We start from the raw sequence: 14808 nt of genomic DNA, 5'->3' as shown, positions 1-14808 counted from the left end.
GTCTCTTCCTCACGCGCCTGGTTCGCTGCACAGGCCCTGGGGCCTGAGGGCTGCCAGGCTAGTCCTACGGAAGTGCCGTCTGCACCCAGCAACTCCGGCCGTGGTGTGAGTGTGGAAGCAAGTTTCGCAAGAGTCCGTACACAGTTAAGTTTGTGAAAACAGCCTAACACATAAGAATTTCAGATGCTTTCCAGCAATACAGATCATTGGATTTATGGATGGTCACTTTTAAGGCAACTCTTTATTCCCACATTACGAAAGCTTTTATTTGCACCTCTGACATTCCCTTCTGGTAAATTAGTACAAAATCCGGGCCAGAAACTTCCCAGTCAGCCATGCACAGTCCAGGACTGCTGTGGAAGTCGCCCCTTACTTGTGGAGGAGGGGCTGCTATCTGCTCTTGTCAGCAGAGGTAGCTCTTGCTTTAAAGAGTAAATGGGCTGTTTTCCAAACACTGTGACTTCACAGCTGACCAGGGATACCTGGTTTCATTGGCAAGTTTCCAGTATCTCTCTCGCAAAAGGAACGCTGCCCCTTTTGGTTGTCTCTGGCGCGTGAAGATCCCCTTTTTATTCCCCATTACTCTCTGCGGTGCTAAAAACAAGGCAAAAAGGTATTTCAGATGACTTCTGATGGGCCAAACAGGAACCAACCTAGAGACAAGCTGGGCATGAAACAGAAATGTCCTTTTCTATAAAACTTAGGATTGCTTGGTCTGAAGTGGCCACTTAATGTAAGGCTAAAGATTTAACCTGCTGCTCCCCCAAACAGCTTAGCTCCCTGGTATATTTTTGTTGTTGTTGTTGTTGTCTCTTAGAGGAAAATCTAAAATTATTTTTCTTTTATCTGCAAAATAAGGTTTGAAACATGAGCACCCAGCTGCCCGGTAATGAGAGTGGGGACTGAGCCGGAGTTACCCTGAGAAAGGCCTGGGCTTTTCTAAAGAGACGGCTCTCCTAGTGGGAGCTGGGGTCCTGACCAGGCAAGGGTGCCTCGGTGGGATCTACCAGATTTCAAAGCTCTCTCAGGCAGACTTCCGGCTGGGTTCCAACTGCCAGTGGCTGGTCGGCTGCTCTGCAGCAGCTGAAGCCGGGAAGGAGGCAAAGCGGGCCACAGGCTCCCAGCACACCTTCTCTCCACCTCAGGTGAAACCACAGCTTCCGTTGAACGGGAAGGTCTTTCCACGAGAAGCAAATGCCAGGCACTGCGCCAAGCACTGTATCACATGAATTCCTACGTCGACCCGCAGGAGGCTCATCCCCACTTACAGGCTTGTGACAGGGTCAGATCATCTGTCCACAGTCACACAGCTAATTTCTTACTACACAGAGCCAGCGCATCCATTCACGAAACCAGACTTCAGGAGCCGTCGATCTCACTTGCCAGAGAGAGGCTTGAGTTCTTGCTCCTTTTACTCTACCTTCCTCTTTCCATTCTAATTTTTCATTAAACTTTCGCCTTCCAAAGACTTGTCCTTCCCTGTGAATAATAGGTTATAAATCCCACTACTACCAAATCCTTCCTTACCTCCCCAAATCGCTATGCTAAGTTTATGGGATATCAAGAAACCAGTAACATCTACAGGTATAGAAAGAAATGGGATCCACGATGAATGGCACTGAAGTGGCCCTCACATCTCCCCGCCTGAGAAAGAATGCGGACGGTATTCTCTCCGAAGACTTTCAGACCCTCCCACGTTCCAAACACTTTGACACTTGCATTTGGTAAACCTGCCTTCTACGAGTGAACGATGTAAAACACACCAAAATATACTAAGTTTCCCGGGCTTTGTACCGTACTCTGGAATAATAAGTGTATCCCACGTGAATCCAATGCTAGGTCCACTTTTTCCACACACTGTTGTGAAACAGACAGAGGCAAGTTGGTCGTTTTTGCCTCAAGATAATACATCCTCCGTTTGCTTTTTTACCATGAAATGATCTGGGAAGCAGGCAAGTGATTGCTGCTTGCTAAACTAGGAAATCCTCACGTAGCTTACACTGATTAGAGCTTTCCCCCTCTTGTTTCCACTGCTCTTACAGAAAATGTCCTGAACTGAAAGGCCAACCTGAAAAAATGAGGAACAGTACACTCCACAAACCCAACTGCCACTTACACTGGTTAGTCATAAAATCGGCAAAGTTCCAGATGAGCTCTCCGACCACGTATTCTTTGCGTTTTTGATCCAGAACCAAATGATACTGCTCCAGCAGACCTTTCTGGTATTCCTCGCTGAACATCAGAGGTGGGTCCTGGAATTCAAGGCAAAGAGTGAAGTTAAGAGGCAGGACTGGCAGAATTGTAAATGGTAGATAAAAATAAAGATCCATGTGACGTGACCAAAATACCCGTCTCCACGGTGGGCTGCAGTGACTGCAGGACTCGGGCGCGGGTGGAGATACAGCCAGGCTGTGGCGTAGCCCAGAGTAAAGAAAAGGGATTGTTTAAGGAACCTTAATTAGGAACTGCTTTATTTCTAAGCAGAGTTTGATATTTTATCTTCCATCTCTATTCACCGGTGCAGCCTGAAAGCTGAGCTACACTGGAAGTAAAAATGACTCTTCAGATAATAAATTTAAAACTCACATTTTAAGTAGCTGCCAGCTGACGATTTGAGAAATAGTGTGACTCACTTGAACTCAACTCGCATTCCTCTGTATCTGGTCTGGGTGAGCAGCTGCTACTTAGCACATCCATCCATTCGACAAATAATCATTTAGTATGGATGGAGGCTCTGGTGATGAAGTGACAAGCAAGAAAGGCGAGTGTCCCTGCCCCTGCAGGCTTTATACTCTGACAAGAAAGACTCAAGGTGTTAGCGTAATGAGGGTAAACGGGGGTGACTGGCAGAGTGCAAAGCCACAGCCAGGGGGTGGTTAGCGGTGGGGCTGAGAAGGGCCACGCAAAGCTCCCTTGAGGAGACGTCAAGGACCTGACAGGTGAGAAGGGTCCTGACGAACGAAGGCAGAGGCCACATCTGTGGACTCGTTCAGTACCTGGTGAAGAGCGCCTGTGTGCTGTGTACTAAGATATAATGACCTTTTAGAGGTTCTTGGGACGGTCTGTTTTCATCCCATGGCAATTTGAGGGGCACTCAAATCTTAAACGTTCAAGGATAGAGCTTTTCAGTCACTTTACAAGAGAACAAAGCCCTATAGGCCTTGGCTTTCTTTTCCAAAGAAAAGGATAGAAATGCTATCGAGGACACACTGGTAATGTAACGGTACAACTGAGCCAGGTTTTGTTCCAGTTCCAAAGTTGTATATGTATATGTTCTTACTTTGTTTTAATGGAAACAACCCATTAGACAACTGCATTGTCTAATTCTTAAAACCGAATTAAACTAAGTCAACTCAGTCATAACTAGTCATATTTCAAGTCCTCAAGAGTCACGTGTGGCTGGTGGCTACCCTCTTGGACAATGCAGAAACATTCCATCACTGCAAAGGGTCCTATCAGCACTAGATCTAGACTGAGTTTCTTAAACATTCAGAGTTGGTTACCTTTTCAAAAACGGAGAACTGATGTACATATACGTTATCTTCATAAGCTATTTTCCCTTACTTTACCAGTTTGTAAAGTGGCATTCTGTGTAAGCAAGATGAATTTAAGGGTATGAACAGAATAATATAGCACATAGAGATAGCTGTTCAACATACCAAGGATAAGCATGTTAAGAAAGGTGTGTCAGGCACCTGGGTGGCTCAGTTAAGCGTCCAACTTCAGCTCAGGTCATGATCTCACGGTTTATGGGTTCGAGCCCTGTGTTGGGCTCTGTGCTAACAGCTCAGAGCCTGGAGCCTGCTTCAGAGTCTGTGTCTTCCTCTCTCTCTCTCTGTCGCTTTCTCTGTCTCTCTCTCTGTCCCTCCCCGACCCACACTCTGTCTCTGTCTCTCTCTCAAAAATAAACATTACGGGGGCGCCTGGGTGGCTCAGTCGGTTAAGCGTCCGACTTCAGCTCAGGTCACGATCTCACGGTCTGTGAGTTCAGGCCCCGCGTCAGGCTCTGGGCTGATGGCTTAGAGCCTGGAGCCTGCTTCAGATTCTGTGTCTCCCTCTCTCTCTGCCCCTTCCCCATTCATGCTCTGTCTCTCTCTGTCTCAAAAATAAATAAAACGTGGGGCACCTGGGTGGCTCAGTCGTTTAAGCGGCCGACTTCGGCTCAGGTCATGATCTCACGGTCCGTGAGTTCGAGCCCCGCGTCGGGCTCTGTGCTGACCGCTCAGAGCCTGGAGCCTGTTTCCGATTCTGTGTCTCCCTCTCTCTGACCCTCCCCTGTTCATGCTCTGTCTCTCCCTGTCTCAAAAATAAACTTAAAAAAAAACAAAAAAAAACGTTAAAAAATAAATAAATAAAACGTTAAAAAAAATTTTAAAAAAAGACACAAAGGGAAATTGCTTAAAAAATAAACATTACAGGGGCGCCTGGGTGGCGCAGTCGGTTAAGCGTCCGACTTCAGCCAGGTCATGATCTCACGGTCCGTGAGTTCGAGCCCCGCGTCAGGCTCTGGGCTGATGGCTCGGAGCCTGGAGCCTGTTTCCGATTCTGTGTCTCCCTCTCTCTCTGCCCCTCCCCCGTTCATGCTCTGTCTCTCTCTCTGTCCCAAAAATAAATAAAAAACGTTGAAAAAAAAAAATTTTTATAAAAAAAATAAATAAAAAAAAATAATAATAAACATTACAAAAAAAATTTTTTTTTAATGTGTCAACAAGGAATGTGGTACTTGTGACAGTAGAGTGTAAGGAAGCTGGGTAGGGATGAGAGGCTGGCCGTGCTTCAAGAACCCACATGAAAAAAATCCCCAAGATAAAGCATCATATCTTTGGGAAGGAAATGAATAAAAGAGAGAGAGAGAGAGAGAGAAAGAGAGAGAGAGAGAGAGAGAAAAGCTAGTGATTAAATCTTCCTCCGGGACACCTGGGTGGCTCAGTTGGCCGAGCGTCTGACTTCAGCTCAGGTCATGATCTCATAGTTCGTGAGTTCAAGTCCCGCATCAGGCTCTCTGCTGTCAGTGCAGAGCCTACTTCAGATCCTTTGTCTCTCTCTCTCAAAAATAAAAAATAAACAGAAAAAAAAAAAAAAACCTTGCTCCAAGATTTCATTCATTTCCTTAACAATTATTATTTAGCACCCATTGAAGGCCGGACACTGCTGAGGGCTTGGGAAGCACTGATACATAGGATTCAGTCTCTCTCTTGGAGCCCACAGTCTGGTCAGGGAGGCGGCCAAAGAGATAATGATGGCACCCAGTGAGAAACGCTGACAAAGACCAGGCAGAAGGAGCAGTTTCCTCTGCCTAGGGCAGGCGGGTAAACCTCACCAAAGAGGGGACGTCTGAGCTGAGATGCGAACAGAGTAACAATCCCGTAGCCAGTGAATGTGGTGCTACGTGGGCATTCCAGGCAGAAGGAACAGCCCACACCAGAGCAGGAGCCAACAAGCACAGCGAAAACAGCCCAGGAATGAAAGCAGAGGACGACCTGGGAGAGGGCAAAGAGCAAAGGACGTTGACTGCCCCGGCCAGGGCTGGGGCTTTAGCGCGGGGGAAGCCAATGACAAGGCTCCCAAGATTCGGATTCGCTCAGGAGACCACTCGGGCAGCTAAGGGAGGCTCTTTGGAAACAAGGCCAGTAAGGAGGACCAAGCAAGCGAGGCGGAGGCCCGAGTCCGGCAGCCGCGAGTGTAGAGGACAGGCTGGTGTGAGCCAGCACTGCATGGAGATCATCAGGACAAGTGAGGGGTGGGAGAGGAGCACATTTCCAGCTTGGGGAAATGTCCGAGAGTGAAAAAATAAACGATGTTCTACACCACTTACCTGGTGAAACCCTGCAATGGTGTCTGCTCCGTACTCGCTCTGGATTATTGGTTTCTGATAGGTCCTATACCAGTTCTCAAACTGGGTTGCCAGCTGCAGCTGAATCACCTCCATGTGACCATAGTCATGATACCAAGAGTAGTAACTATTCACACAGATGACGTCCACATACGGCGCCTAGGGTGAGAGCATTAAACTTGTTCACGAACCAAAAGACTGTAAGAGCATTAGGGCTCACAAACTCAGGGGGCTCTTCCGGCACAGGAGGCAACAGGGGGCTGCAGAAAATGATCTAGGTGCTCCCACGTGTAGCAGACCTAGAAGTGACCTGAATAAGGCAAGTCTATAATCCTGGGCTGACGCTCTTGACCTGGCTGTAGCTGGGCTCTGGAGAGACTGAGCGGTAGAGCAGACGCCCCATGAGCCGGCCGCGGCGCCAGCCCGGGGCGGTGGCACTCCTGTCACTGGGCTTCCCTTACCTGGGAAATGTTCCCAACTGAAGGACAGAGGCGGTTTTTTTCCCCCACAAAGGTCTTGGCGAACCATGTCATTCGTGAGCTGGTGCTGGGGCCACAGAGTGGCCGAAAACTTCCCTCCTAGGAGGGCAGCGGCAATGATGGGCGGGACCCCTCATGTCTACAAGTGCGGTGCTCAGGACTGAGTGGCGAGGGCTAGGCCAGCCAACTGTCCGGCCTCTCCTATCACCAGAACACAAGCCAGTCTCGAAAGCCTGTACTGGGGCTGATGTGGTCCGACCTTCCCAAGCGACCGAGCCCCTTTCTAAACTGTGGCTGAAAGCAGCGGGCAGAAAGAGGGAGCTGGGGAAGTGGCCACGGGTGGACACTTGCACACGGACCACACATCCCACTAGGTGAGCCTGGCAACCCTCTGTGGCCCAGGCACTGGCTGCCCCATCCACACAGAAGACGAGAACGAGGATATGCCACTTGGGCTCTGAGGACATCCGTGCCTGCCTGTGCCATGCTGGCGTTTGGCCACAGTCTTTATGCTTCTTTGAAGGGGCTGTTCTCAAAAGATGGCAAGGGAAACACCAGGGCTACGAGCCTTTGGTCGCTCATGTTAAAAGGAGTGTTGCCAGTTCATTTTGTACATTGCGTTCTCTCCTCCATTCTCTCTGCAGATGTTTTCTCTTTCTGTAGTGCTTTCCTCTTAAGGACTGGCCTTCAGTTCTCTGGTGAAGACACATTCTCTTGCTGCCATGTTCTATCTACAGCCTCAGTGTAACCCTGCGCATAGTTTCCGAGGGGCTGCTGCGCCAGGGGGTGGGGAGGGATGTGTGTGGTCCAGCCAGCCAAGTGAGCCTGTCTGACCCTTCGATTCCAGTCCAGTCCAGATTGCCAGCCTGGACTTATTAGATCAGCATCTAGGCATCTGTACTTTCAAAGAGCTTCTCTGAGTGGTTCTGACAACCAGCTGGGTTTGAAAAACACTGGACAGTGACAACTTTAAGCTCCCTTAAACCTGTGCCACTTTAAAAGCATACTAAACCGCGGAGCATCAAACCCTGACTCTGACCTGAGAACGCACGAAACCTCCCTGTGCCCAGCCTCCTTGGACTGAGAAGCCATACTGCTGGGCAAACAAGCAGCTAGTTATCTTTAACCTGAAGACCATCCAGGGACGCGTCTGGACCTGGTCCTGAGACCATCCAGGAGCTCAGGGCTCCTCCCAGCAGCCTGTGTTAGCAAGCATCAGAGCAAGGCGAGAGGACAGGCAGGGAAGAGAAGTGGCACGGAGACCCCCAGGCTCACCCCCAGGTCTGCTTCATAGTTGGAGTTGGTCACAAAGGTCACGGGCCGGGAGGGATCCAAGGCTTTGGTGTGAGCAATCAGCGTCCTGTCCACAGAGGGCAGAAGACACAGGCTCATCAGTCTGGGAAGGGCCCTCATACAGCCATCTTTCTCTCTCTCTCTCCACCCTGTCTCACAGCCAAAAACTAAAGACAAAACCCTTCCTCCCTCCTGACCTTGAAGACTCCTTTCGGTAGGCAAACACGGTCTTCTAGCCTTAGATCATGTTCCTTGGCCTCTTTCCTTCTCGCTCCCCAAATCCCACCCCCACAGAGGGAAGGCCACCCTCACAGCTGGGGTCCTTGGGCTGGGCTGGGCTGGGTGCTGCCAGAATCTCGGAAAAACCTCTTGAAAACAGGGAACGGGTGGGGCGTGGACCAACGTGGACGTTAATTTAACGAGTAGAGGATGTGTGCGAGGAGGCGGGCTGTGTGTGCACTGGGCACTCACTGGAGACTGGAACAGGAGCAGTGGGACCAGACATTTGCACGGGGAAACGCTATGCTGCCATTACAAGGGGGCAGTACAGGGCTCTGAGAGACAATAGCAGGGCACTTAACTGACACTGGAGAGTCACCCCCATACTCAGAAGAAACAGCATTTCGTCTCATTCACCAAGGAGGAGCTGCGGAAAGAGGCTCCCAACAGAGGGCCCAGCCTGCGCTCGGGGCTCAGCCTGGGGACCCGTCACAGGCCACCTCAGCACAGGTCACTCCGTTCACTGGTCAAGCTTGCTCCTCTGCTCCCCGTCCCCACAGCTGGCTTCCTTCTCCATGACACTCTTCCCACCCTGCTCTCCTCATACGAAGGCTGCGGTTCCTCAAGCCAGAACAGCACCCTTCACCTCGAGTCCCAGAGCCACACTCTGAAACAACCTGTGTGCCTCCAGGAAGCTTTGAAGCCTCGCTGAGCTCCTGATGCCCAGGCAGCTCCAGCCATTCCCTGGCCACCTCCCTACTGCACCAACGATCATGCATCACCTTCTCTCCACCTCCCAGAAAGCTTGCAGACACCCATTCTCGGACACCTGCGCTTTCTGCCCCACAACAAACTTCTGTCTCCCAGCCCTGGCTCACACAGGCCTGTGCCCCAAGGCACCAGGCTGCACGTTCAGAGCTTTGCCCAGTGGGCCTGCTGCTCAGAGCCCCGCATCTTGTAGCTACGGCTCAGCTCACAGCACTCCACGACACTGAATGGCCTCTGCTGCCTCTATAGCCAAGCGAAGTGATTCCCCTCTGTGGGCCAAGTTACAACTGCATGATTGTAAGAAAGACAAGGAACCAAGGACCACCCCCACCCTGAGGTACTAAACCCTCCCACTGCTGGAAGCCACCCGTAGGTGTGGTTTCTGTCCACTGCAATGCCAGGGTGGGGGGAGCCTACCGGCATTTAGTGAATGGGACCGTGAACTTTTAGATGGGCTGATCCTGTCTACTAATGTAACTTAAAACAGTCAGAACGTGCATGTCATTGAAAAACCTGTGTATAATTATGTGCCTACATAATCCAGTTTCATAAAGCCACTTTACAGAGATGAACCCAAAGCATCACCAAGTGGTTCTGGCAGGTGTAACATGCACTAAATTTCCCAGGAATGGAGATAACATAAAAACTGAGAGAAGACTCTATTTGGTTTGGCTTGGAACTTTACCTAGAGTGAGTCACCACTTCATAAATGCACAGCAGTGAAGGAAACACCGCCGGTGGCATCAGTCACCAAAACGATGCCCCCACTGTCAGCATCTGTAGCTGCATTCTCAGGCGGTTCCACATCTAAGTGCAAGCGTCTGACCCCTTCACTGGCTCTTCTGGGGAGTTGGCTCATGCACTCACGTGTAATTATATAAACGACCGTCCTCTATATCATAGTTGGGCCAGGCCACTGTTCTTTTCAAAACCTGAAGTTATGTGTCTAAGTCACTCTGTGCAGAAGTTAACTCCAGGGGTGCCCAGGGTGGCTCAGTCGGTTAAGCATGTGACTCTTGGTATCAGCTCAGGTCATGATCTCACGGTTTGTGAGTTCAAGCCCCCTGTCAGGCTCCGTGGTGACAGTGCAGAGCTTGCTTGGGATTCTCTCTCTCTCCCTCTCTCCGTCCCTCCCCCACTTGCACGCGCTCTCTTAAAATAAATAAACCTAAAAAAAAAAGTTAACCCTAGATCTCATTTCAGATGTGAAAAAGGGACACTGGGGCTCAGTGGGTTGAAATCACAAGTGGTGGGTGTGTACTTGGTGCCCTGCAGTGACCATGTACGGAGGCACCCCCACCTGGGCTGGGAGTGGGCGCTGCCTCTCATAGCACATGCCTGCCCCAGAGCCAACCTCAGCGCTGCCACCCAAGGCTGACCCAGACCAAAGGGCTGAGGTCTCACCCCTGACCCCACCCAGGGCAGAGGGAGCACTCACTTGAAGTAGTAGCCGGCAGGTTTCAGGAAGGAAGCGGGCTCATTGGCCACAGACCACATCACAACAGCCGGGTGATTCTTGTCCCTGCGCACCAGCTCCTCCATCACCTCCAGGTGGTGCTGCAGAGACACGTTGCTGTAGCTCTCGCTGTGGCAGAGGGAGGAAAAGGAGCCGTCAGCGCCTGCGCCCCCGGCAGGCTGAGCAGGGAGGGCGGCGGGCACTCACACCAGCACGATGCCCACACCGGGACTCTCGTCGATGACCACGATCCCATAGCGGTCACAGAGCTGCATCACCTCCTCTGCGTAGGGGTAGTGGCTGGTGCGGAAGGCGTTGGCCCCGAGCCAGAGAAGCAAATTGAAGTCCTTCACCAGCAGTGGCCAGTCAAAGCCCTTCCCTCGGATCTAGGGGAGAGCACAGTCGAGTGATCCTCCCTCCCCTGTCCCAGACGCACTTCCGTCTGGAGCCAGGCCCCGGAAGGGTCACCCCATTAGCCCTCAATCTGGCACAAGGACAGGCCCCATCAGGCCCCATCCGGCAACTGTTTCAAGCAGTTTGCTTCACTGCTCTGAGTCACCCTCAACTGCTTCAGGGGTCACGCGGAAGACAGTGGTGAGCAACAACTGTCACAGGAACCCAGAAGCCACGACTCACATCTGCATCCTCGTGCTTGTTGACCCCGTGGAAATAGAAAGGTTTCCCATTGATGAGGAACTGGTGCTCTGTGACAGCCACCGTGCGAATCCCCACGGGGAGAGTGTAGAAGTCAGACACAGACCCAGCTGCCATCTGCGCGGTCAACCTCACCTGTGAAAGCCGAGCACCGGTGTGAGGCATCCGTGCTGGCCTGAGCCCCACACAGCCCACCCTCCAGCGCGAAGGCCCCTCGTGAACCACAACGGCCAACGTCTGGGACTGCACGCAGAGAGATGCAGAAATTCCCAGCTTCTGCCATTAACAAGGAGGAACATTCACCCTGCCCCTGGTGCCTGCTCTTCAAAACTGGGCCTCCCTACCAAGCGGTGAGAAAATCAGACCGGAAGCTCAGAGGACCACGTGTACCTGACTACCTGTCCTGCACCCCCTTGGAAGCCAAGGCTGCTGGGTGGGGGCAAAAGACCTCGTTACCTCCAATGAGTACAGGTAGGCAGGGTGCTCATGCATCAGGTATGGCCACCAGAGTTGGGCATTGGGCACCTGCAGCTGGCCCCGACCCCCTGTCCCCTGGGCCACGACTTTGCCTTCCTCATCCAGAAGACGCACTTCCAGTTGAAAGTGTTCACCGCCTTCAACAAAAATCTGGTAATCCACCAGCCCTGCAAGAGACAAGGAAGATCAGACCAAAAAGGGAGGGACATGATCTGGGTCACACAGAGAGCCTCCTGCAGCCACCACTCTGAGGAGTCCTCAGCCAACAACTGTTTATTTCTGGAGCCCAACCTGCAGTGAGGGGAGATGAGGCGAGGGCAGCACAGTGGGAAGGGACACAGATTCTCATGAATCCTAAGCGATTCACCCTGAGCTATGATTTTACACAAGCCCCACTTCTCCTTGGGCTTCGTTCCCTCACAAAATGAGGTCAGACCAGATGAATGATTTCTGCTGCCCGTGCCAGTTCAGACAGGCTGGATTTCAGCTCTTTTTGGGCAGATGGGAAGCCCGAGGGGGAAGAGATGCCGGCAGAGGCTTTCTCCTGGAGCATCTTTCCAAACAGGGAGCAGAGCCACTTGGGGCCTGGCTGAGGGAAGTTCCTGCAGGGAGCCCTTACCAGTGTCTTGGTCCACGCTGGTGCTGACAGTGATGTCATCGATGTAGGTGGCAGGTGTGGTGTAGAGGAGCACGGGCCGATGCAGCCCCGCGTAGTTGAAGAAGTCAAAGTTTATGTTCTGGACAAAGTAACCCTTGGGGTACCTAGGATGGGAGAACAATGGCCAACTTGGACCTTGCTCTGATACTCTGACCTCAGCTCACATGTCTCCCTGGCCTCCCAGAGCCAGGGCCTCACCTCTGCTAGGGCCACCCTGCCCCTAGTGGGAAGACCAGTCGGCAGGGTGGGGAGTGGGGTGGAGGGGGGAGCAGGGTGCCGCTCACTTGGAGGTATCCGTCTGGTGGAGGATGGTCCCTGGCGGCAGAGTGTGGGGGGTGAGCGTGTTGTTGATGGCAATGGTAATGCGGCAAGAGGCCAGGGGCCCACTCTGTACCAGCTTGCTGATGTCAGCCTCGAAGGGGAGATGGCCCCCCTCATGCTCTGCCACGTGGACCCCATTCACCCACTGCAGACAGAGAGATACGGGGAGGGAACAGCAAGTCAGGGCAGCCATCGCAGACACTCCCTCACACAGAAGTGTCATATGTGGGGGCTCAGGGCCCCGCCAGCCACCCCCGCCTCAGGAATGGAGGAATGAAGCTCTAGCTAAACACATCAGGCAACCTTCCCCCGACCCAGGGCACCAACCCCAGTGTGGGACATGGGTGTACCCCCCCCAGTCCACCCCAGGAGGCAGGCTGTCAGGTGACCCCTGGGAACCACACACCTCAAGGCAGCCCCAGGCTGCTCAGCAACTGCACCTGACCACTCGCCCTGCCCGATGCTTGTTGTACTCACCACAATGGCATAGTAGTGGGCGCTGCCAATCCTCAGCACCACTCTGGTGCCCAGGTCCTGAGTCCATCGCTGGGGCAGGGTCGCCTCCAGCTCGTACCACACCCAGCCGACAAAGCTGCGCAGCTGCCTATCCTGGCCCACGTCATTGAAGCTGGAGGGAACCGGCATGTCCAGGGTGGGGCCCGACTGAGGAAAGAAGGGCTGGGATCAGGTCCAGACCACCTAGGAATCGAAGACCAGGACCCAGGCAACCCCCTTCCCCAGGGGCCACGTCCCCCAGCCACCCGGCCTGCAGGAAGAAGGCTGGGTAAGATGACTTCTCCTGGGCCCCGGGATTCCAGGCCACCCCACCATTCTTATTCTTTGCCAGCAACTGACTGATGCCGTTTATGGGTCTCATTTAATTCGCACAGCTCCACGGAGCAGACAGCGGTCACTCAGTCACTCGATCAACGGTGTACAGTGAATACCTACAACGCTGAGCAAGGTGATCGGCTCTATGAAGAGAGTGTGGAGGGTGGCAGGGATGGTCAGGGAAGGCCTTTGGGGGCCCATGGGATACTGCCTTCTGACAACCTGGCAGAACTGGGTGAGCCTGAGCCTGACAGGGCATCCCCTGAACATCTCCAGTAGATGTCCTCTAGGCACCAGCAGGACAGCTCAGTGAGCCTGGAAGCAGCCTGGGGAAGACCTTCCTGACATCCTGTCTGTGGGATTTCCTCTGTCCCTCACAGCTGTATCCCAGGGTCTGGCACAGCCCTGCATGTAAGGGACTCAAAAAACGTTGGCTGAATGGATCCATAACTTGGTAAGAGATCCTCCTGCTAGCATGGTTTGTGTCTGGGGCTGGGGGGCAGCCAGCTCCTTCTCAGGGCAGTCTGTGGACAGGGGCGAGCCCAGCCCACAGCCCAGGCAGAGGCAAGAGGATCTTCTGTTCAGACCAGACCCTAAGAGGAAGACAACCGACTGCCCCGGGGAGGAAGCTGGTGGGGGCAGGGGCTCCTCTGCTGAGGAAACTGTGAGTGGGGCACAAGCCCGGCACCCAGTTCTTCCTCCCCTGGGGAACGGATGGCAAAGACTGAGAAAAGAGGATCTAGGGGAGAAGAGAGGGCCAGTGGGCACACAGGCCCAGCACCACTTCCCGCCGACACCACCCAAGTCAGAGGGGAGAGCCGGGAGGAGTCCTTGGCCAGGTGGGTGCCAAGTCCTTCGCGCCAGGGCAGGGCTGGTGCCAAGACGCCTACACCTCCTGTCCTCCCGCCCCCGAGCTCGGTGCCAGCGCCGCGAGCCTGTCCGGCTCAGCCAGTCTCACCGAACCGGGCTGGAGCAGAGGCCTGCCCCGCCGCCCCCCGGACGTCCGGGCCGGCCCTCCACCCGTTTCCTCCCTCGCAGTCCCTCTCCCCGTCGTCTGATCCCACGCCTCCAAAGCCGTCCAGCTTTAACCTCCTCCTGGCCGACAGCTCCGAGACCTCAGAGGAAGGCTCCCTGCCCACCTACCCCGCTGGGCCCGCACCTCGCGCAGCGGCGTCCGGTACCACTGCTGCTCGAAGCCCTGGCGCCGGTTCTCGGAGAAGTCGGCGCGGAAGCTCCAGAGGCCGTTCAGCTCCTTGCGCTCCCGCGACGGGCTCTCCCGGGGGTAGAGCATCCCGCCCCGCAGCGCCAGCCCGCAGGCCCAAAGCAGCGGGCCGAGCGCCGCCCAGACCGCCGCCGGCCCCCGGAGCATGCTTCGCCCGTGTTAGCTCACAGCCAGCCGCTTACCGCCCGGCTCGGAGCGGCGCTGGAGGCGGACGGGGCGGTGCTGGAGGCGGACGGGGCGGCGCGCGAAGTCACGTGCCCCACCTGAGGCCTCCCACGCCATTTTGGTTGAGGGCGAGTTCCCGGTCCGGAGGAGCTCTGGGGCCGCAAGGACGCCACTGTCGGCTGGCCACAGGGCCGCGGCGGGGATGGGGGTGGGCCGGCGGGGAGCCCGAGGTTAGGCCCTCAGGGGAGAGGGACCCCGAGCCTCCAGCCCCCGTCCTGAAAGGCAGAGGTCCCCGGCTCTGCGCCCGCCCCGCCGCCTTGTCCTCCCCGGTCCGACTGCTCCCCCGCCCGGGGCGGTCGGTCCGGGGCTGCGGCCAGAGCGGGACCCAGGGAAACAGCCGGACAGCCCGTGAGCCCAGGCGAAGTCTCTGCG

The 14808-nt window shown here is 54.3% G+C and overlaps 1 protein-coding gene across 2 annotated transcripts; it reads right to left on the bottom strand.

Moving 5' to 3' along the window:
* Positions 1-222: 222 nt before the first annotated feature.
* On the bottom strand, positions 223-14415 carry GUSB (glucuronidase beta). Of its 2 annotated transcripts, XM_058711435.1 has the most exons (12): positions 14149-14415; positions 12636-12821; positions 12122-12303; positions 11799-11941; positions 11159-11346; positions 10685-10837; positions 10256-10434; positions 10031-10177; positions 7588-7672; positions 5816-5992; positions 2117-2252; positions 223-594 (listed from the first exon to the last, which is right to left on the bottom strand). In XM_058711435.1, exons 1-12 carry the CDS (start codon positions 14356-14358, stop codon positions 425-427), a joined length of 1956 nt encoding a protein of 651 aa, XP_058567418.1. In that variant the 5' UTR covers positions 14359-14415; the 3' UTR covers positions 223-424. The 2 variants fall into 2 exon arrangements, with proteins under 2 accessions (XP_058567418.1, XP_058567419.1); XM_058711436.1 differs by lacking the exons at positions 11799-11941; positions 12122-12303; positions 14149-14415 and having other exon boundaries at positions 12636-12702.
* Positions 14416-14808: the final 393 nt, after the last annotated feature.

This window comes from Neofelis nebulosa, chromosome 18, assembly GCF_028018385.1.
Source record: "Neofelis nebulosa isolate mNeoNeb1 chromosome 18, mNeoNeb1.pri, whole genome shotgun sequence".
NCBI lineage: Eukaryota > Metazoa > Chordata > Mammalia > Carnivora > Felidae > Neofelis > Neofelis nebulosa.
This window is presented reverse-complemented; position numbering and strand designations above follow the sequence as displayed.

Coding starts and splice junctions, on each gene's coding strand:
- GUSB (XM_058711435.1), bottom strand. CDS start 14,358: ATGCTCCGGGGGCCGGCGGCGGTCTGGGCGGCGCTCGGCCCGCTGCTT. Junction 7,673..10,030: donor CCTGCCGGCTACTACTTCAA/GTGAGTGCTCCC, acceptor CTCTGTGGACAG/GACGCTGATTGCTCACACCA. Junction 595..2,116: donor CGATTTTATGACTAACCAGT/GTAAGTGGCAGT, acceptor CCTTGTTTTTAG/CACCGCAGAGAGTAATGGGG.